The sequence below is a fragment of the Nerophis ophidion genome, linkage group LG12 (genome assembly GCF_033978795.1).
Source record: "Nerophis ophidion isolate RoL-2023_Sa linkage group LG12, RoL_Noph_v1.0, whole genome shotgun sequence".
Taxonomy (NCBI): domain Eukaryota; kingdom Metazoa; phylum Chordata; class Actinopteri; order Syngnathiformes; family Syngnathidae; genus Nerophis; species Nerophis ophidion.
This window is the reverse complement of record NC_084622.1, coordinates 55,099,100-55,120,412: the sequence shown is the minus strand read 5'-3', so window position 1 is coordinate 55,120,412 and position 21,313 is coordinate 55,099,100. Positions and strand designations below refer to the sequence as shown.

The following is a 21,313-nucleotide window of genomic DNA, read 5'->3' as shown; positions in this document are numbered from 1 at the left end:
ACTGCTGTAAAGAGAAGGCAAACCAAAAACAGAAAAACAATTCCTCAGCATGTGAGCTGGAATAAACAAATGGCTTAGCGTAAAAGCTAGCGAGAATATACATACAAAGATGAAGGTCGAGAGTCGTCACTGTTGCGCGTGGGCAAATTAGGATCCGAGACTGAACAAAGAAAAGAGGAAAGCTTATATAGGGAGAAATCAAGGAGAACCAGGTGTGTAGAAAACGAGGAGCAGGTGAAATCAATGTGTAACCATGGTAACGGACTAAACAGGAAGTAAGTGGGTCAGAAGAGAATGAAACAAAGATGGAAAAATAAACATGTGAAGATCTGAGTCACAGATCGCAACAGTATTCCCCCCCAACAAAAGACAGATACCAGATGTCTCAAAAACACAAACAAAAACTTGAACCCCCTCCCCAAAACCAGAAAGTCCACAAACGAAGGGAGGGCGGAGGGAGGCCACGGTGGAGGGTCGCCAGATCGCATGTCCCCGAATCCACCGAGGACACATCATGTGGCGGCGGCGGGTGGAACGCTGCTGCCGAACAAGTTTTGGCGGGCGACCTCGAAAAGGCCACATTAGTGGCCGCATCGCAGGATGAGGTGCCCGGCGAGGCGGACGACCCGGGCACGGCCACATCCGTGGCCGACATGGAGGAGGGAGTGTCTGGCGAGGAGGATGACCTCGCAGAGGCCACGCCCGTGATCGACGTGGTGGACGACGCCTCAGCACCGAAATCCCAGCAGGCTTGGAAGCAGCAGACGAGGGTGCGGGGACTGCAGCCAAAGCAGGCCCGAGTGCAGCTGGCGAGGATGATGCGGGTGCTGCAGCCGAAGAAGGCGTCGGAGGCGGCCTGGGAGCCGCAGGAGTCGTCGGAGGCGGCCTGGGAGCCGCAGGAGTCGTCGGAGGCGGCCTGGGAGCCGCAGGAGTCGTCGGAGGCGGCCTGGGAGCCGCAGGAGTCGTCGGAGGCGGCCTGGGAGCCGCAGGAGTCGTGACTGGTGTGAGCTCCAGCCTCATCGTCGGCGCCGGTGTGGGCTCCAGCTTCTTCGTCGGCAGTGCTTGGCGGCGTGGAGCTGGTACCGGCGCTTGTCGAGGAGCTGGCACTGGAGTGGGCTCCAGCCCTGTCGACATAGGTGAAGGTTCCAGCCCCGTCGTCGACGCTGGTGTGGGCTCCAGCCCCGTCGTCGACGCTGGTGTGGGCTCCAGCCCCGTCGTCGGCGGTGCTTGGCGGCGCGGAGCTGGTACCGGCGCTTGGCGGCGTGGAGCTGGTACTGGAGTAGGCTCCAGCTCTGGAGCTGGTACTGGAGTGGGCTCTAGGCTAAAGTCTGTAACTGGTATGAGAACCAGTTCTGGGTCGGAGGCTGGTGTGAGAACCAGGTGGGAGTCTAGTGCTGGCTTGAGAACCAGGCTAGAAACATCAGTTTCTGGTGCGAGAACCAGACTACAGTTAAGTGCTGGTGTGAGAACCAAACTGGGAGAAATGCAGAACACCGGTGGTGGAGGATGTGCTTGAGGTAATGACCTCGCGAGTCTGAACACCGGTGGAGGAGGTCTACAAGGCCGTTGAGACTTGGCCGGGGGAAAAACAGGTGGAGGAGGTCTACAAGGCCGTTGAGATTTGGCCGGGGGAAAATCAGGTAGCGGAGGTCTACAAGGCCGTTGAGACTTGGCCGGGGGAAAAACAGGTGGAGGAGGTCTACAAGGCCGTTGAGACTTGGCCAGGGGAAAAACAGGTGGAGGAGGTCTACATGGTGGCTGTGGTTTAGAGGGTAGTATCTGTGCTACCTCCGTAGCACAGCTATAGGTCATAGCCCCTTCCTCCAGACGGGGATCCCAGACCCGTTCCCTATGGTCAGGGACTGACCTTAAGGGAGGGTGGTGGGAGGCTTGGAGGCGGGCCGACTCCTCCCCTTTAATTTGTCCAGAATTTCCTTTAGAAAAGGGAGGAAACACCTTGGACTTGGCCGGAGAATGAGGTTTTAAAGGAGGTGTAGGAGAAAAACTAGGTGACTGAGGTTGACTAGAATAATAAGAAAAAATATCCTGATAATTCTGTATCTTGTCATGAATGTTATTGATATTCAAAAAAGGTTGGGAATGAGAATTACTGTCCACAATATAAAAATCTTCTGAAAAAATGTCATCAACAGAGGCCGGTGTTGCGTCACCGGTGGGCGTTCCCCAATTGACGTCATCGCTTGTGTCAGAAAAAGTGTCATGGCAGCTTAAGGAATGATTTGAAAAAAAACAAGCAGGATTACCGGTAATGACGGGTGAATCCTGGACGGGGTGAAACTTGCTGTGTCCATGGGGAGGAATAAGTGGTGCTGGAACATTACTGCCGTGCGGGGGGCCTCTCCACTGGACCCCCCGCCTCTTCGGGGCAGCGCGAACGGCTTCGGAGGGGACTTCAGGCCCACAGTCAAGTCTTTCCTGCTCCCAAGCCACGAGCTCCAACCACAAACCCAAGTCGAAGGGTTCCTCCCGTGGTTTCGACGCGGAAAAACATTTTGATGCTCGGATCCTACTGTGACGCTTGTGTGGCATTGTAATGCCGGATTGGTTCTTCCGGGGATGCGTCGAAGCGATGAACACAACAAGGTAAGTTATAAATGGATTTATTAAATAATAAAAGGCTAGGAACAAAAACACTGCTGTAAAGAGAAGGCAAACCAAAAACAGAAAAACAATTCCTCAGCATGTGAGCTGGAATAAACAAATGGCTTAGCGTAAAAGCTAGCGAGAATATACATACAAAGATGAAGGTCGAGAGTCGTCACTGTTGCGCGTGGGCAAATTAGGATCCGAGACTGAACAAAGAAAAGAGGAAAGCTTATATAGGGAGAAATCAAGGAGAACCAGGTGTGTAGAAAACGAGGAGCAGGTGAAATCAATGTGTAACCATGGTAACGGACTAAACAGGAAGTAAGTGGGTCAGAAGAGAATGAAACAAAGATGGAAAAATAAACATGTGAAGATCTGAGTCACAGATCGCAACAATATATATATATATATATACATATATATATATATAAAATGTGTATTTCTGTCTGTCATTCCGTCGTACATCTTTTTTCCTTTGACGGAAGGTTTTTTGTAGAGAATAAATGATGAAAAAAACACTTAATTGAACGATTTAAAAGAGGAGAAAACAGGAAAAAATTGAAATTTAATTTTGAAACATAGTTTATCTTCAATTTCGACTCTTTAAAATTCTAAATTCAACCGAAAAAAAGAAGAGAAAAAATAGCTAATTCGAATCTTTTTGAAAAAACTAAAAAAATAATTTATGGAACATCATTAGTAATTTTTCCTGATTAAGATTAATTTTAGAATTTTGATGACATGGTTTGAATAGGCTAAAATCCAATCTGCACTCTGTTAGAATATATATAACAAATTGGACAAAACTATATTTCTAACAAAGACAAATCATTGTTTTTTCGAGATTTTTCCAGAACAATTTTTTTTAAAGAAATTCCAAAGAATTTGAAATAAGATATACATTTGATTCTAAAGATTTTCTAGATTTGCCAGAATAATTTTTGGGAATTTTAATCCTAATAAGTTTGAAGAAATATTCTTCATTGAAAAAACAGAAGCTAAAATGAAGAATTAAATTAAAATTGATTTATTATCCTTTACAATAAAAAAAAATAATTAATTTACTTGAACATTCATTTACATTGTCAAGAAAGAAGAGGAATGAATTTAAAAGGTAAAAAGGTATATGTGTTTAAAAATCCTAAAATCATTTTTATGGTTGTATTTTTTCTCTAAAATTGTCTTTCTGAAAGTTATTAGAAGCAAAGTAAAAAAATAAATACATTTTTTTAAACAAGTGAAGACCAAGTCTTTAAAAGGTTTTCTTGGATTTTCAAATTCTATTTGAGTTTTGTATCTCTTAGAATTAAAAATGTCGAGCAAAGCGAGACCAGCTTGCTAGTAAATATATACAATTTAAAAAATAGAGGCAGCTCACTGGTAAGTGCTGCTATTTGAGCTATTTTTACAACAGGCCAGCGGGCGACTCATCTGGTCCTTACGGGCTACCTGGTGCCCACGGGCACCGCGTTGGTGACCTCTGCTATCGGATGTGTAATTATTAATTAAAATTACCTTTGAACCTAGGAGACAGAGAGTAATGTTTTCTGATGTTTTCACAAGAAGACGAATCCTTGCTGGAGGTTCAGCTTGACAGTTCAGGTGGCCCATTAACACAGGCAATATATATATTTGCAACAATATTCTAACAATGTACTGCATGCAACTGTTAATGTTCTACACTTTAATATCATCTGAATCATACAACAGGATAAAATGTCCATAGCACATATAGCAAAATGAAATACTATAAGCCAGGGGTCGGGAACCTTTTTGACTGAGAGAGCCATGAAAGCCAAATATTATAAAATGTATTTCCGAGAGAGCCATATAATAATTTTTAACACTGAATACAAATAAATGTGCGCATTTTTAAGTAAGACCAACATTTTAAGAATATAATAAGTATCTTCTTCTTCTTAATAACATTGGTATTCTGAAGCTAATGAATAAAATAGTTCTTACCATTAATGCGACTTCTTGAACAGGAACGGTAGAAAACGGATGGATGGATTAAAATGCATGAGAATGTTTTATATTTTGAACGTTATTTTTAACACTGTGATTACCAGCGGAATTTTTCAGTACTTATCGTGTGCCTTGAGATACAGTCTGGTGTGTCGTGGGAGAGATTATGTAATTTCATCTAATTGGGTTGATAATATTTTTTACAAACCTGTAACTATAATTCAAAAATTTGTTGTTATTGAGTGTCTGTGCTGTCTAGAGCTCGGCAGAGTAAGCGTGTAATACTCTTCCATATCAGTAGGTGGCAGCAGGTAGCTAATTGCTTTTGTAGATGTCGGGAACATGGTATGTCGTGATCACAATATGCGGGAGGCAGCATGTAGGTAAAAAGGTATCCAACACTTTAACTAAAAATATAAACAAAAGGCGAGTGCCGCCAAGAAAAAGGCATCGAAGCAAAACAAAACTAAAACTGAACTGGCTGCAAAGTAAACAAAAACAGAATGCTGGACGACAGCAAAGACTTACAGTATGCGGAGCAGACGGCGTCCACAAAGTACATCCGTACATGGCATGACAATCAACAATGTCCACACAAAGAAGGAGTGCGTCCACACAACTTAAATAGTCTTGATTGTAAAAACAAAACACAAGGAGGACATGAAACTGCTACAGGAAAATACCAACAAAAGAAGAAAAGCCACCAAAATAGGAGCGCAAGTCACACAGGAAAACACCGGAAAAACTCAAAATAAGTTACGGCTTGACAGTACACCTAAAGAGAGACAAGAGCTATTGCGAAAACAATTTTTTTTTGTCAATATCGGCTACTGAGTTTAATTTTTTTATGTTTTCTGCTGGTGGTGCGCCTCAGAATTTTTTCAATGAAAAAAAAGTGTTTTGGCTCAAAAAAGGTTGAAAAACACTGACTTATCGTGTTAAGCAAGGCCAGCTAATATTTATCTGAGAGCCAGATGCAGTCATCAAAAGAGCCACATCTGGCTCTAGAGCCATAGGTTCCCTAACCCTGCTATAAACACTAACTTGAAGTAAATACTCACCTCAAAGGACATGTGAAAGACAAACCAGACAACTGTTTAGACCTGGACTTGACACAAAAGGAAGGCGACAGTTGATTGGAGGAAACAACACAGGTGCAACTCAGCACACAACTGGAAACAAAAAAACAAACCAAAGAAAACAGAGCATGACAGTACAATTTCTTCCCATTATGCAAAGAAATTTGCCATTTATTTCTTATCAGAGCAGGAAGGGGCTAGGAACATGTCTGTGGTAAAATTTAATTTGAAACATTAATTGATATTTTACATTTTATGCCTAACGACCTACACGCAGCATGTGGTCTGCGTTTAAGGAGCAGCGGCTCTGTTCTCAAATTAGCAGCTTGTCCTTTGTGAGAAATACAGTATTCACTATAGTGGGCATGTGGGGGACTGATTAAGCACCTGCTTCCATGCCACATAGTCGTTAACCACTTGGATTTTCATGCATGAGATCGCACGAGGTGTCAGACATCCTAAAATTAAAAGGAAGTGAAGTGAATTATATTTACATAGCGCTTTTCTCAAGTGACTCAAAGCGCTTTACATTGTGACACCAAATATCTAAGTTACATTTAAACCAGTTTGGGTGGCACTGGGAGCAGGTGGGTAAGGTGTCTTGCCCAAGGACACAACGGCAGTGACTAGGATGGCACAAGCGGGAATCGAACCTGCAACCCTCAAGTTGCTGGCACGGCCACTCTACCAACCGAGCTAAGAGTTCGGTGAATGCGCATATGAAACTAGTGGGGTTCGGTACCTCCAACAAGGTTAATAACCACTGTTCTAAATACATATATATCCCTTTTTGTGATATAAAATGATTTAAAAGTGTATTTAATTTTTTTGTCAAAGTTAAATATTAATTGATTTTTTTTAAGTTTTCTGATTCATAATTTAATTTAAAAGAAAAATTATTATTTTTTTCAATAGTCACATATGACTAATTGCAAAAATCCATATTGAGGTCAACATCGATTTTTTGTACATAGCAATAGGACTGCAACTAATTATTTTTTTTTAATAGTCGAGGGGCGGTCAGCAATGCAAAGTGATTCGCTTTTTTTGGGGGGCTTTTTGTGTGTTTTTGTTTACAATGTCAGCCCAGAACGATGTGGCCCACCGGTGAGGGCAAAAAAGGAAACACATGATCCAACTTTGGAATTTATGATGTTGTATAGACTAGTGGTAGGCTCTGCGTCCTGGCTGCTCAGCACAGTAGTGATTTGCTGAAAAATTACAAGTATGTGTCATTTCCTACCACGTCACTTTTTTGTCAAAGCTACTTTACTGGTACATTATTGGTTTGGTTTTACTGTGATTTAGAATACACACACTGTTACGTTTTGTGTTGATTGTTGTTGGTCAGAACTACAGATTGCAGAGACAACAAGCGAAGTGCAGGTTAAAAAAAACACCTTTTATTAGGAAAAATGCAACACAATAACTGTCATATTGTCATGATCCATGGTCCGGATCGTGTTTTGTATTTTCTGTTAGTTTTGGACTCCTTTATTTCCTGTTTGTGCACCTCTCTTGATATGGTTGCTCATTGTGTTCATCTGTCTCTGATTAGTATTCGCCTGCTCACCTGCTTCACGACCACTAATCAGAGGCATTATTTAAGCCTGCTTTTGCCTGTCAGTCGGCCTGGCGTCATTTTCGCTTCATGCAACCTGCTACGTAAGTTTTGTTTGTTTCATGCCACAGTTACAAAAGTATTGCTCGTCCCTAGTCCATGCTAAGAAGTAGCATTAGCTCCATGAGTGATCAGCACGTTGTGCTTTGGCCTCGTGTTCCGTTTTTTTTTTGTACTACTTTGATATTTTGAGGAATAAATCATGTTCCTACCTGCATGCCTTGTCCGGAGTGGTCCGTCTGCATCCCGGGAGAACGCACCCCGCAGCAAGCTGCGAAAACCCCGTCGTGACACATATGAGATAATGACACATGCATCGTCAAAAATGTTGAACTCTACTCAAACTGCCAGAACAGTTACTAAAGGTTTCATGGGAGTGACAATTTGACTATATTTGAATTACCTTTGGTCTGAATACAAAAATTTAGAAACTAGAATTGAAGTAGCATCTTGGAAAGGGCAGATGTGTGCACTATTCGTTTATTGAGTACTGTTTATGGTACAGAAAGATGCTTTTCATCAAATCATACAATCATAATCACCAACCAAAATCCAAAAAGGATCCACACGTTTGAAGTAGTGTCTTGTTTGTGCTGACAAATCATTACAAATTAACTTTAGTTGTAATTAAATATATTTTATTTTTACACAGGCGCATCAATAAACTCACACTGCAATGATGCTCTCATGAAGCTTTATGACACACTTTTTCCATGGATACAACTTAGTACGGTGCAAAAGAAGAGCAATCCATCCATCCATCCATCATCTTCCGCTTATCCGAGGTCGGGTCGCGGGGGCAGCAGCCTAAGCAGGGAAGCCCAGACTTCCCTATCTCCGGCCACTTCGTCTAGCTCTTCCCGGGGGATCCCGAGGCATTCCCAGGCCAGCCGGGAGACATAATCTTCCCAACGTGTCCTGGGTCTTCCCCGTGGCCTCCTACTAGCTGGACGTGCCCTAAACACATCCCTAGGGAGGCGTTCGGGTGGCATCCTGACCAGATGCCCGAACCACCTCATCTGGCTCCTCTTGAAAGAGGAGGAGCAGCGGCTTTACGTTGAGGTCCTCCCGGATGGCAGAGCTTCTCACCCTATCTCTAAGGGAGAGCCCCGCCACCCGGCGGAGGAAACTCATTTCGGCCGCTTGTACCCGTGATCTTATCCTTTCGGTCATGACCCAAAGCTCATGACCATAGGTGAGGATAGGAACGTAGATCGACCGGTAAATTGAGAGCTTTGCCTTCCGGCTCAGCTCCTTCTTCACCACAACGGATCGATACAACGTCCGCATTACTGAAGATGCCGCACCGATCCGCCTGTCGATCTCACGATCCACTCTTCCCTCACTCGTGAACAAGACTCCGTGGTACTTGAACTCCTCCACTTGGGGCAGGGTCTCCTCCCCAACCCGGAGATGGCACTCCACCCTTTTCCAGGCGAGAACCATGGACTCGGACTTGGAGGTGCTGATTCTCATTCCGGTCGCTTCACACTCGGTTGCGAACCGATCCAGTGAGAGCTGAAGATCCTGGCCAGATGAAGCCATCAGGACTACATCATCTGCAAAAAGCAGAGACCCAATCCCGTGGCCACCAAACCGGATCCCTTCAATGCCTTGGCTGAGCCTAGAAATTCTGTCCATAAAAGTTATGAACAGAATCGGTGACAAAGTACAGCCTTGGCGGAGTCCAACCCTCACTGGAAATGTGTCCGACTTACTGCCGGCAATGCGGACCAAGCTCTGGCACTGATCATACAGGGAGCGGACCGCCACAATAAGACAGTCCGGTACCCCATACTCTCTGAGCACTCCCCACAGGACTTCCCGAGGGACACGGTCGAATGCCTTCTCCAAGTCCACAAAGCACATGTAGACTGGTTGGGCAAACTCCCATGCACCCTCAAGAACCCTGCCGAGAGCAATCCACCATGGATGATAAATGGACTGAAAAATCCTTGTAATAAGAAGAATACATTTATAGAACATTTATACCATAAAGATCTAAAGAGGCAGAAAATAAGTACAAAATGTACAAGAATAAGATAACCAGCATATTACGAACGTGTAGGAAAGAATATTACGGTAATATATTTGACGGAAAAAATATGAGAGCAACATGGCGCATCCTAAATAGCAATAATAAAAATGGTGCTAAGAAGGTACTAAGATATTTCTCAGACGGACACATAAAAAAGGAGAGTTTGAACAAAGTCGTTGAAAGCTTTAGTAACTAATCCGTAAATATTGGACCAAATTTAGAGGAAAGGATTCCAGAACTTGAATGATATGACAGACAGAAATAAAAATGTAATGTTCCTTGGATATTTGACAGAAGAGGAAATAATCGAAATTGTTGCTAAATGTATATCCAAGACCTCAACTGATTGTAACAAAATTGACATGGAAAAAATAGAAAAGATTATTAAAGACGTTTCAGAACTTTTAACATATATCAGTAACCTATCATTTTAAACAGGATAATTCCCAAACAAAATGAAAATAGCAAAAGTTGTACAGATTTATAAGACTGGAAACCGACACCAGTTTACAAAACATAAACATGTTTCCTTGCTTCCACAATGTTCTAAAATTCAACAACAGGTTGGACAAATTCATGAATAAAACATAAACACTTACAGACAGACAATACGGGTACAGAGCCAACATTTCAACATCAGTGGCCTTAATCGAAATGACGGAAGAGATTGCCAATGCAACAGATGGTAAACAGTGCGCAGCGGCAGTGTTTATGGATTCAACAAAAGCATTTGACAAAATTAATCCTAATATCCTTATAAACAAAGTCGAATGATATAGAATCAGAGGGTTGGTCTTGAACTGGGTAAGAAGCTGCTTAACCAACAGGAAGCAATCTGTAAAGCTAGGTGAACACACGACAACGGTGCTAAATTTATCTTGCAGCATACCCCAAGGATCAATACTGGGACTAAACGCGTTCAACCTCCTATATGAATGACATTTCAGGGTCCTCAGGTCCTGTTGATCAGGGGCAGTAGCTCCACAGCCACAGATCCACTATTAACCCCTAATATCACAGTCAAAATGAAAGCTTGTTCCCATAGGCACCAAAAACTGTTAATAATGTTTAGACAAAAGTGTATATTATATATATAGTATTTATATAGGTGTGTGTGTGTGTATTTTGTGTATATGCATGTGTGTATGTATGTGATTATGTGTGTATATGTATATGTATATGTATATGTATATATAGATTGTATTGATGTGTGTGCATATGTGTGTGTGTTGTGTATATATGTGTGTGTGCATATGTATATATGTAAGTGTGTGTGAATTTAAATGTATTATATATAGATAATATATAGCATCAACGCAGCAACCACTGAACTGAATTATATTATATATATATATTATTGTATTATATATTGTATATGTATAGGGTTTGGACCTAATAAGTTTACTTCTTCCCACTCCCTTTTGAGCCAATCTTGACATCTACAAAAGATTAGTCACATGTAATGTTTTCATTGTAGGTGTAAAAATAATGTATATATATATATTTCTTTTGTATTTAATGTCATTCTTTTGTTTTGTTTGCATAGCTCAAAATAAACCATTCATTCATTCATTTGTAAAGGTAAAAATAAGTTAAAGTTAGTATTATTTGCAGATGACACGACTGCATTTTGTTCAGGACAGAACACACAGAAGCTAATATAAATAATAACAAATTAATACATTCAATAAATGGTTTGACAAAAACAGACTGTCTTTGAATCTGAGTAAAACTATCCATCCATTTTCCACGGCTTATTCCCTTTGGGGTCGCGGTGGGTGCTGGTACCTATCTCAGCAAAAGTCAGGCTGAAGGAATATAATGCTGTTAGGTAACAGAGGCAGAAAATGCAACTCAAAAATACAAATAGACGGACAGTGAAAGAGTAAAAACAAAAATGTTGGGGTGTACTAAAAGATGATAAACTAAACTGAAAATCTCACATGAAAATATATAACATCAAGTGGCAAGAAATATGTCAATAATGAAGAAAGCTAAATATGTTCTGGACCAAAAATCACTCCATATTCTCTCCTGCTTGCTAGTGTTGCCATATCGTAGTAATTGTGGAGTTTAGTTTAGTTTAGTTTATTAAGGATCCCCATTAGTCTACACCGCAGTGGAGACTATTCTTCCTGGGGTCCAGGCAAAAAACATCACACAACCACAGAACAAACGATTAAAATGCAGTACAACATGATCCAATAATAAATTGTCATAATACAAAAATAGCAACAACAAAGAACCCAAAAATACTAATAAATGTTGTTACATAATAATTTTCATACCAAAGATAAAAATAGCAATATAAAAATAGATATACTCTATACATTTTTGCAAAAATAAAACAAAGAACCAATGGCCTAAAATATACACATTAGTGTACCAAAGACAAACAATAAGTGACGAAAAAGTATCATCCATCCATTTTCTGCTGCTTATCCCGTAATCAATAAAATACTCAATATACACACAAATGGGGAAATAACTACAAAAGTACACTTCACATACTAATCGTCTTTCAAAAAAGTCAGAATAATACATAATGTTGGAAATAGAGAACATACAAACTCTTTATTAATTGAACCAAAATTATTGAAATTCAAAGATTTGATGCATTAGCAAACAGCTAAAATTACGCACAAAGCAAACTATAACCTGCTACCCAAGAATGTACAACAATTCTTCTCAACGAAAAAGGCGAAATATAACCTTAGATAAAAATCTAATTTAAAACATCAGAATGCACGTACAACACTTAAAACCTTTAGCATATCAGTATGTGGAATCAAATTAATGGATGGAATGGATTAAGCAAAGAAGTCAAACCATGTATTAAGAAACTGTTAGGTAAACTCAAAGTGTTTACAAAGTAAAAGAATCCTACGTATTGAACCTTTTTTGAAAAGGAGAAAATCTTATTCAGGTAATAATGTGAACCATAAATTACTTAGCTTTTTATTTATGCAAAATGTATTCATTCTTTTTTATGTATTTATAATTAATTACTTACTCATTTGTCTAATTATTCAGTTATTTATTCACTTTTTAGGGTTAAGTTGTTACAGCATGAAAAGTCACAAATGTGTTAGTAATTGCTATTATACGAAAAGGGGTAGGATTAAAAAAGTTCTGCTTCTTCTTACTCCTTTTGGGACAAGCTGTAATGAGAAACTGTAATTATGTGATGTATCACATTGTAATTGTATGCATAGTCGGAATAAACTAACACCATAACCATAACCACAACAGTTACATAACATGCACTCACAACACATTTGTATAGTTATCTGTCATTTGCAGCCTCTGGATCCCATAAGTCATCATTTAGCAGGAAATTTGCCCTCCACGGACGTGGAAAAAGGCAGCAAGCAAGCAGACCGAAGTGGAAGACAAACTATCGCTGAATGAAACACATTATTCCTCTTTTATTTATTTTCCTGAAATGTTTTCTTACTCATACTTTACTGACCTCCGGGGGCTTTAATCGGGGTGTTTACCTTTAGTGTGCTGACAGATATCCTCGAAACAGGAGTCTTATTTGAACACTTTGTTTTCCAGCAGCATACCACAACCTGAATTGAGCAAAGGACAGTGGCCTCAATGGAGACCTGGGCGAGACCCCCTTGTTACGGTTTATTTTGTTTGTGCCTTTCTTTTATAACGATTCCACACCTTATTTGTCTGTCCTTGAACGCACCATAGGTATGTGTTATGAGACGAAGCCAAAGTTATGTATACCTTTATGATGCAAAAATGTAGTAATTTGGTCTCAGTTAACATTCCCTTAGCAGCTTGGAAAAGCCTATGAGAGGTCACTAACCCCCAAAACCCCACACCCCACTCTGCAAGTAACAATAGACAAGCTAAGGACCTGAAAAGCTAAGATTGCAGGTTTTCACATCCATTGCCTAGCCCGTCAACATCACCCCAACACTTAGACTGCGCCCTACCTGCTCCTCTCACAACCGCCTCTACCTTCTCCTCCGGCCCCCCACCTGCATTGTCTGTGAAAAGCATGTGTGCTCTTCCAGAAAAAAAAAGACCAGAAAGGCTCCAGGACCTCTCTTGCCTGAAAGCCTATGCTTTCGCAATTTTCCCCCATCTTTACGCAGATCTTCAACTCATCACTGGAGCTGTGTGAAATGCCCTCTGGCTTCAAAAGCTCCATCAATGACTACACACATGTAGTCCTGACGTCTGTGGTCATGAAGTCCTTCAAGAGACAGGTGTTAAGCTACCTGAATGACGCCACAGCCCCCCTCCTGGATCTCCTGCAAACCTCCGGGCCAGGAGGTCGGTAGAGGATGCAGTCAACATGGGACTAAACCACATCCTGCATCACCTTGACTCCCAGGGACTTAAACTAGGATCCTGTTTGTGGGCTTCAGCTCTGCATTCAACACCATTATCCCAGGTATCCTGCACTGTAAACTCACCCGGCTCCGAGATTGTACAGATATGGTGTTGTTTCTGCTGGGCAAGTATGCCTGACGCGCCTCCTAGAGCGCCTTGGGTCAGCTGCAGGGTCACCAGCCGGGGACCACCGCTCATTGGAGTTTCGCTCTCTTTAACCTCAGAACGCCTCCTGGTGGCGGAGCAGTGGCAGGGACGTCTCCCTGCCACCCCCTGCAGCTGACCCATCTTATTGCCCCAACCCCCAGTACTTATCCCTCCTCTTCAGCCACAACCAGAAACTTCCCTTTTCTGCTTCCTCAGCAAGGGCCTTTGTTTCCCTTTGGAGCTTAGCCCCAGTCGATCCCACATCTCGGAGCAGCCTTATGGTTGATGTACCGACGAATCCCCGACAGCCTACTTCCACAGGGTAGATGGTAGTGGACCAGCCTGCCTCTCTGCACTCAGCAGCCAAATCTGCATTTTTGTCTGCTTTGCGCTCGTAGGCTGCCTGGATTCCCTCCTCCCAGGGGATGTAAGCTCAATCACCATGGCAGACTTGGTAACAGCAGACCACAGCACGTGGTGATCTCACGGGGGAATTGGAGCTGTTTGCCAATGTCAGCCCTTATACTCTAGGCCATTGTCAGAGAGAGGACACTGCGGGGGCCTTGTCGGCTGGTGTCTCCTTTGCCCTCCCCTGGCCTCACAAACATGACAGGAAGTTGCTTGGCTATAGGCTGGCTGTTGGCCTCTTGTCTACTGCTCTCCAGGACTTCTGCCAGTTTCATCAGGACTTGATCATGCCGCCATCTGAAGCGACCCTGTGTCAGCGCGATCCTGCAGCCTGATAGCAAGTGCTGCAGGCTGGTGTTGGGAGGACAGGGGACAGCTCTCCTCCTGGCCGAACCCCTGGTAGAGGTTTCTGGGGCATGGCAAGGTGTCATAAGTTGCCCTGAGTAGGAAGCTGAGTCTGACTTGTGGCATCTTCCATAGGTCGGCCCAGCAGATGGGTGTGCTGATGGTACCTTCCCAAGTGGTCCATCTTCCTTGGCGACCTTGAGACACGGCCTTGATGGTATATTGCTCGTGGTTCACCCGTGAGACCTCCTCCACAACCATGGCTCTGCGTTCCCTCTTTGTGGCTTTGGACCAGAGACATTGAAAATCTCGCCAGCCAAGCCCCGCTCTTCCTACTTGCACCCTGCCAACTATCTCCTGGTGTTGGAACCTGCCAATGGCCTTGGCAACCTCTGGCTCTGCTTGCCACTTCCGGCCTGTTCGGGTTGGTACATGTGCATTCCTCACTGTAAGATCAGGGGATTCTTCCAGCTCGAGAACCAATCTGGCCTTCTCCTGCTTGTAGCCCAAAGCGATGGACTGGATCGGCAGATGTAGTAAGGTTGCCCCAAATAAGCCAGTGTCGGAGAAGTAACGCGTTAGGCCCAGCCACTTTCGGATGTAGGAGTTGGGTAATCTGTCCAACCCCTTGGCTGTTGAGGATGGAATCTCGCACATCTTCAGTGGCCACATAACCCTTTGGTACAGTGTGAAGTTGTAGCACCACAACTTGTACTTTCCGGGGAGCTGGCTCTTGTTGATACTCGCTAGGCCTTCTGGGAGTTGTTTCCGTGCTGCCTTGCCTGCGTGCTTGTCCGACAGGTCCGCATTGTACTGCCTCCCCAGGCTTTGGATGGAGTGGTTGACCTGTAGAGGGATTTGCTCACATCCTGCAACAAAGATGGTTTTGTCGTTCTTGGTGCCTTTGCGCAAGGAGAGGCTTCGTGACTTGGAGGGTTTTATCTTCATTCGTGCCCATGTCACCAGCTCATCCAGCCTCTTCAGACACCTTCTCATGCATGGGGCTGTTTGCAGTACCACAGGGACATCGTCCATGTAGCTTCGGAGTGGTGTAAGCCTCTGCCATATCTGCAGCCTAACTCCTCCCACAGTCCGACGGGCTCCGCGGAGGATGATTTCAAAAGCTGCTACAAAGAGGACTTGGGAGATGGAACACCCCATGGCTATGCCTACTTCCAAACGCTGCCAACCTGTTGTAAAATCCTGGAGGCTGAAACACATCTGGAAAGTCCCTGAAGTAGCTGGTTACCAGGTTGATGATGGAAACAAGAATTCCAATGCAAACTGGATTAGTTTGTGAGGGACACATCAAAGTTAAATAATAAGGTTGCTTGAATCAAATTGAACATACCTATATACACCCTATTAAAAATGCAAAATAGTTAGTTACCCCTTGATGTGGCAAACCTCAACACAATATCAATCAATCAATCAATCAATCAATCAATCAATCAATCAATCAATGTTTACTTATAAAGCCCAAAATCACAAGTGTCTCACAGGGCTGCACAAGCCACAAAGACATCCTCGGCTCAAATCCCACATCAGGGCAAAAAAAAAACTTAATCAATCAATCAATCAATGTTTATTTATATAGCCCCAAAACACAAATGTCTCAAAGGACTGCACAAATCATTACGACTACAACATCCTCGGAAGAACCCACAAAAGGGCAAGGAAAACTCACACCCAGTGGGCAGGGAGAATTCACATCCAGTGGGACGCCAGTGACAATGCTGACTATGAGAAACCTTGGAGAGGACCTCAGATATGGGCAACCCCCCCCCCCCTCTAGGGGACCGAAAGCAATGGATGTCGAGCGGGTCTAACATGATACTGTGAAAGTTCAATCCATAGTGGCTCCAAGACAGCAGCGAGAGTCCCGTCCACAGGAAACCATCTCAAGCGGATCAGCAGCGTAGAGATGTCCCCAACCGATACAGGCGAGCGGTCCATCCTGGGTCCCGACGAGCGGTCCATCCTGGGTCTCGACTCTGGACAGCCAGTACTTCATCCATGGTCATCGGACCGGACCCCCTCCACAAGGGAGGGGGGGACATAGGAGAAAGAAAAGAAGCGGCAGATCAACTGGTCTAAAAAGGAGGTCTATTTAAAGGCTAGAGTATACAGATGAGTTTTAAGGTGAGACTTAAATGCTTCTACTGAGGTAGCATCTCGAACTTAACCCATTGGGATGACAATGAGGAACCTTTGAAGGGACCACAGATGTGGGACCCCCCCTCCAAATAACGATGAAAAAGTGATACAATAAAAAAAAGAAATGTAATGAATGAATTTGTGGCAGAATAGGAGTATAGAAGTATGTTATATACATGACTTTGCATCTCATAACGGTGGTGCCTTCAAGGACCCTTCATTAAAGTTAAAAACAGAGGTGACAGGAGAGACTTAATCCCCAATATAATACGATCATGTTAATAACAAAAATAATAATGATTCTTATTATGATTTGTATTACCCACTGAGTATGACTCCATGAGTGTCAGTGAATATATACTTTAGACCATGGGTGTCAAACTCTGGCCCGTGGGCCAAATTTGGCCCGCCATGTAATTTATTTTGGCCCTTGAGACAATATTAAATTAACATTAGAGCTGGCCCGCCGGTATTATACAGCGGCGGTGCATTCACCGCTAATTCTAATACTTGCCAACCCTCAAGATTTTCCCAGGAGACTCCCGAATTTCAGTGCACCCCCCCACCCCCACAAAAAAATACTACCGGGGCAACCATTCTCTGAATTTATCCCGATTTCCACTCGGACAACAATAACGGCGGCGTGCCTTAAAGGTACTGCTTTTAGCGTCCTCTACAACCTGTCGTCATGTCCGCTTTTCCGCCATACAATCAGCGTGCCGGCCCAGTCTTGTAATATATGCAGATTCTACACACACACAAATGAATGCAAGGCATACTTGGTCAACCGCCATACAGGTCACACTGAGGGTGGCCGTATAAACAACTTTAACACTGTTACAAATATGCACCACACTGTGAACCCACACCAAACAAGAATGACAAACACATTTCGGGAGAACATCCGCACTGTAACACAACATCAACACAACAGAACAAACACCCAGAAACCCTTGCAGCACTAACTCTTCCGGGACGCTACAATATACACCCCCGCTACAAACAAAACTCGATTTTGCATGACACCCCTGCTTTAGACACTGAAGTAAAATTAATGAAGTTCTGTGATTATTTAAATGAATATTCTGGCCACCATTAATTTGTTGGCACTTTATATTGACTTGATCTAGAAATTGTGATCCCGTCTTTCAAAAGTCAAAAACCTATTTTATTTTTTTTCATATGTTTTAGACAGCTGGTTTCAACCAAATCCATGCAATCATTTTGTTTTTTTTTAATGCCGAGTTTGTGTTTATGGAGCGGCAATGTCTGGTTTAGCGTGGGATGTGGGGCCCCTTTAAGAGTCTTTTCTATGGGGTCCCAGAATCTGGTGCAAAGACCCTGTTCATACATATCACATAAATCAAGAGGCTGGCCTAACAATGTTTTTCCTGTTCAAGTTCCTTGCTCAGCGTGTGATAATCAATCAATCAATCAATCAATGTTTACTTATATAGCCCTAAATCACTAGTGTCTCAAAGGGCTGCACAAACCACTACGACATCCTCGGTAGGCCCACATAAGGGCAAGGAAAACTCACACCCAGTGGGACGTCGGTGACAATGATGAGTATGAGAACCTTGGAGAGGAGGAAAGCAATGGATGTCGAGCGGGTCTAACATGATACTGTGAAAGTTCAATCCATAATGGATCCAACACAGTCGCGTGAGTCCAGTCCAAAGCGGATCCAACACAGCAGCGAGAGTCCCGTTCACAGCGGAGCCAGCAGGAAAACATCCCAAGCGGAGGCGGATCAGCAGCGCAGAGATGTCCCCAGCCGATACACATAAGATGCACCGAGTTATTTATTTGTCAATTTGTTGATGCTATTCAGCTTTCAAATTTAGTTTTGCTTTTATGGTTGTGTGTATATTTTAAAGTCATTTCCCATACAATAACATTGTGACAAGCATCCCCGTTGTCCCCTGCCTTGTGGAAGCACATTTATTGTTCTGCCTCGATACATTATATGTAGTCAATAAAAAAAACAATTACACAACCAATCAAGTGAAATTGGATAATTATGATTTCCTGTGACACAGTGGTTTGGGATCATTGCTTTATAGACTCTAAAGAGCTTACTCGTTTTATAACCATCCATCCATCCATTTTCTACCGCTTATTCCCTTTTGGGGTGGCGGGGGGCGCTGGCGCCTATCTCAGCTACAATCGGGCGGAAGGCGGGGTACACCCTGGACAAGTCGCCACCTCATCGCAGGGCCAACACAGATAGACAGACAACATTCACACTCACATTCACACACTAGGGCCAATTTAGTGTTGCCAATCAACCTATTCCCAGGTGCATGTACCACTATTTCCATATAAGGTACTTTAAATTAGTATTAAAATGTCTACTCTGCGGGATATACTGTACTAATATCAGCATGAGTCTACATTAATGAGATAGCATGTTGATGTTCCTACCACCTTGATAATATGCGTGGAGCTGAGACGCCTCACAGTCGGGCAACTTGTGACGAAGCACACATACGTCAGGGGGGAAAAAAAGGAGTCAAGGATCTTCTTGCTTGGTGTCTGTAATGCAGGGGTCTCAAACTCACTTTACCTGGGGGCCACTGGATGCAGAGTCTAGGGCGTAAGAAAAGATTTCCGAAAAAACTTTTTGCATACTCCTCAGCATGTCTAGTTGTATAATGACGTTTCACATTGTATCCCTCGTGCACCGCAACTTTCTCTGTGCAAATAAGACACGTCGGGGTGCCCCTGTGCTCAACAAAGAAATATTGCATCTCCCGCTTTTCCTGGAATTGTCTTTGCTCATCACAAATCCTTCTCTTCACTGCAGGCTTTGAAAAATACATGTTTGGTTGGGGGTTGTAAAATATATTGGTATTCAGCCGACGCATGGAGAATAATGTAATTTCCGCAATGTGTCGTTACGATTTTCCTCCCTACAGCAACACGTAGGGAGGAAAGTACCAGGATAGCGAGTGATAAAAAAGTGACGGCGTCATATAGAAATATATTATTATTAGTGATTCCCAAAGCCCCAAAAAAAGTCTGCGGGCTATAGAGCTTTTTCATTTCGGGCTCCAGTACTCTGGAATGCCCTCCCGGTAACAGTTCGAGATGCTACCTCAGTAGAAGCATTTAAGTCTCACCTTAAAACTCATTTGTATACTCTAGCCTTTAAATAGACTCCCTTTTTAGACCAGTTGATCTGCCGTTTCTTTTCTCTTTCTCCTATGTCCCACTCTCCCTTGTGGAGGGGGTCCGGTCCGATCCGGTGGCCATGTACTCCTTGCCTGTGGGACATCTCTGCGCTGCTGATCCGCCTCCGCTTGGGATGGTTTCCTGCTGGCTCCGCTGTGAACGGGACTCTCGCTGCTGTGTTGGATCCGCTTTGGACTGGACTCTCGCGACTGTGTTGGATCCATTATGGATTGAACTTTCACATTATTATGTTAGACCCGCTCGACATCCATTGCTTTCCTCCTCTCCAAGGTTCTCATAGTCATCATTGTCACCGACGTCTCACTGGGTCATTATTGTCACCGATGTCCCACTGGGTGTGAGTTTTCCTTGCCCTTATGTGGGCCTACCGAGGATGTCGTAGTGGTTTGTGCAGCCCTTTGAGACACTAGTGATTTAGGGCTATATAAGTAAACATTGATTGATTGATTGATGTAGTGTTTATCGCGTGAGGCAATGCAAATCAATCAAACAAAAAAAAAAAATAACAATTTGAACTGGTCCAGGTTATCGGGGACTGTTATTACTGGCGGACAGGTGTCGCAGTGTGACTGCAGCCGGGCAGTCTCCATGTCAACATCTCTGTCGCTTTCACTCACTTGCCGCTTTTCCACTAACGCAGGGGTAGGCAACCCAGAACGTTGAAAGAGCCATTTTGGACCCAAATAACACAATGCTGTCAAGCGCCATTCATATAAAACTTACTGGACGCACTACAATTACACTTTCATATTAAGGTGGGGGCCGCAAAATAACGTCTCGAGGGCCGAAATTGGCCCGCGGGCCGTTTGTCTGAGACCCCTGCTGTAATGAGTGTGGTTATAAAACCAGCTTCCTAAGTAAAATGACAACAAGTCAGCTTGTCTTTTAAAAATCTTTTCAGGTGCAAACGTGATGCTGTACGTGACCTTGCCTGTTCTGCTTCATGTGTTTTAAGGCTGGGGCAGTCAGAGTTCCAAGGTGCACATCCACCACAGCACCTGGCTACACTTCCCTGGTCACAACCTGCGATGGCTGCTCACCTTCGTGCTGCTCTTCGTCCTCGTCTGTGAGATTGCAGAGGGCGTCGTATCCGACGGGTAAGTCTTTTCCTACAATGATGTCTCAGCTCGATGTGCTCTCTTGGTGTGTGTCAAAAAACATGCGTGGTTACTTCATAGACTGCATGCTGATTAGAGTGCACTGCAAAAACTGAAATCTAAGTAAAATTAAATATCTCAAATAAGGGTGATATTATCTTATTTTCTGTCTGATAAGATAATTATTCTAATTATTTTAGTTAGTGTTTTACTTGCTTTAAAGGGGAACATTATCACAATTTCAGAAGGGTTAAAACCAATAAAAATCAGTTCCCAGTGGCTTATTTTATTC

The 21,313-nt window shown here is 43.3% G+C and overlaps 1 protein-coding gene across 12 annotated transcripts in view; it reads left to right on the top strand.

The window, feature by feature from the left end:
* abcc8 (ATP-binding cassette, sub-family C (CFTR/MRP), member 8) overlaps positions 1 to 21,313 on the top strand; it is a 172,171-nt gene that overhangs the window by 14,584 nt on the left and 136,274 nt on the right. For all 12 annotated transcript variants that reach the window (XR_009809066.1, XM_061917764.1, XM_061917772.1 and 9 more), the window contains one exon: positions 20,880 to 21,021. Coding sequence is in view for 11 of the 12 variants with exons in the window: in XM_061917764.1 (XP_061773748.1) it covers positions 20,880 to 21,021 (142 nt within the window). In the remaining variant the exon portion in view is untranslated. The remainder of the gene's footprint in view (positions 1 to 20,879; positions 21,022 to 21,313) is intronic.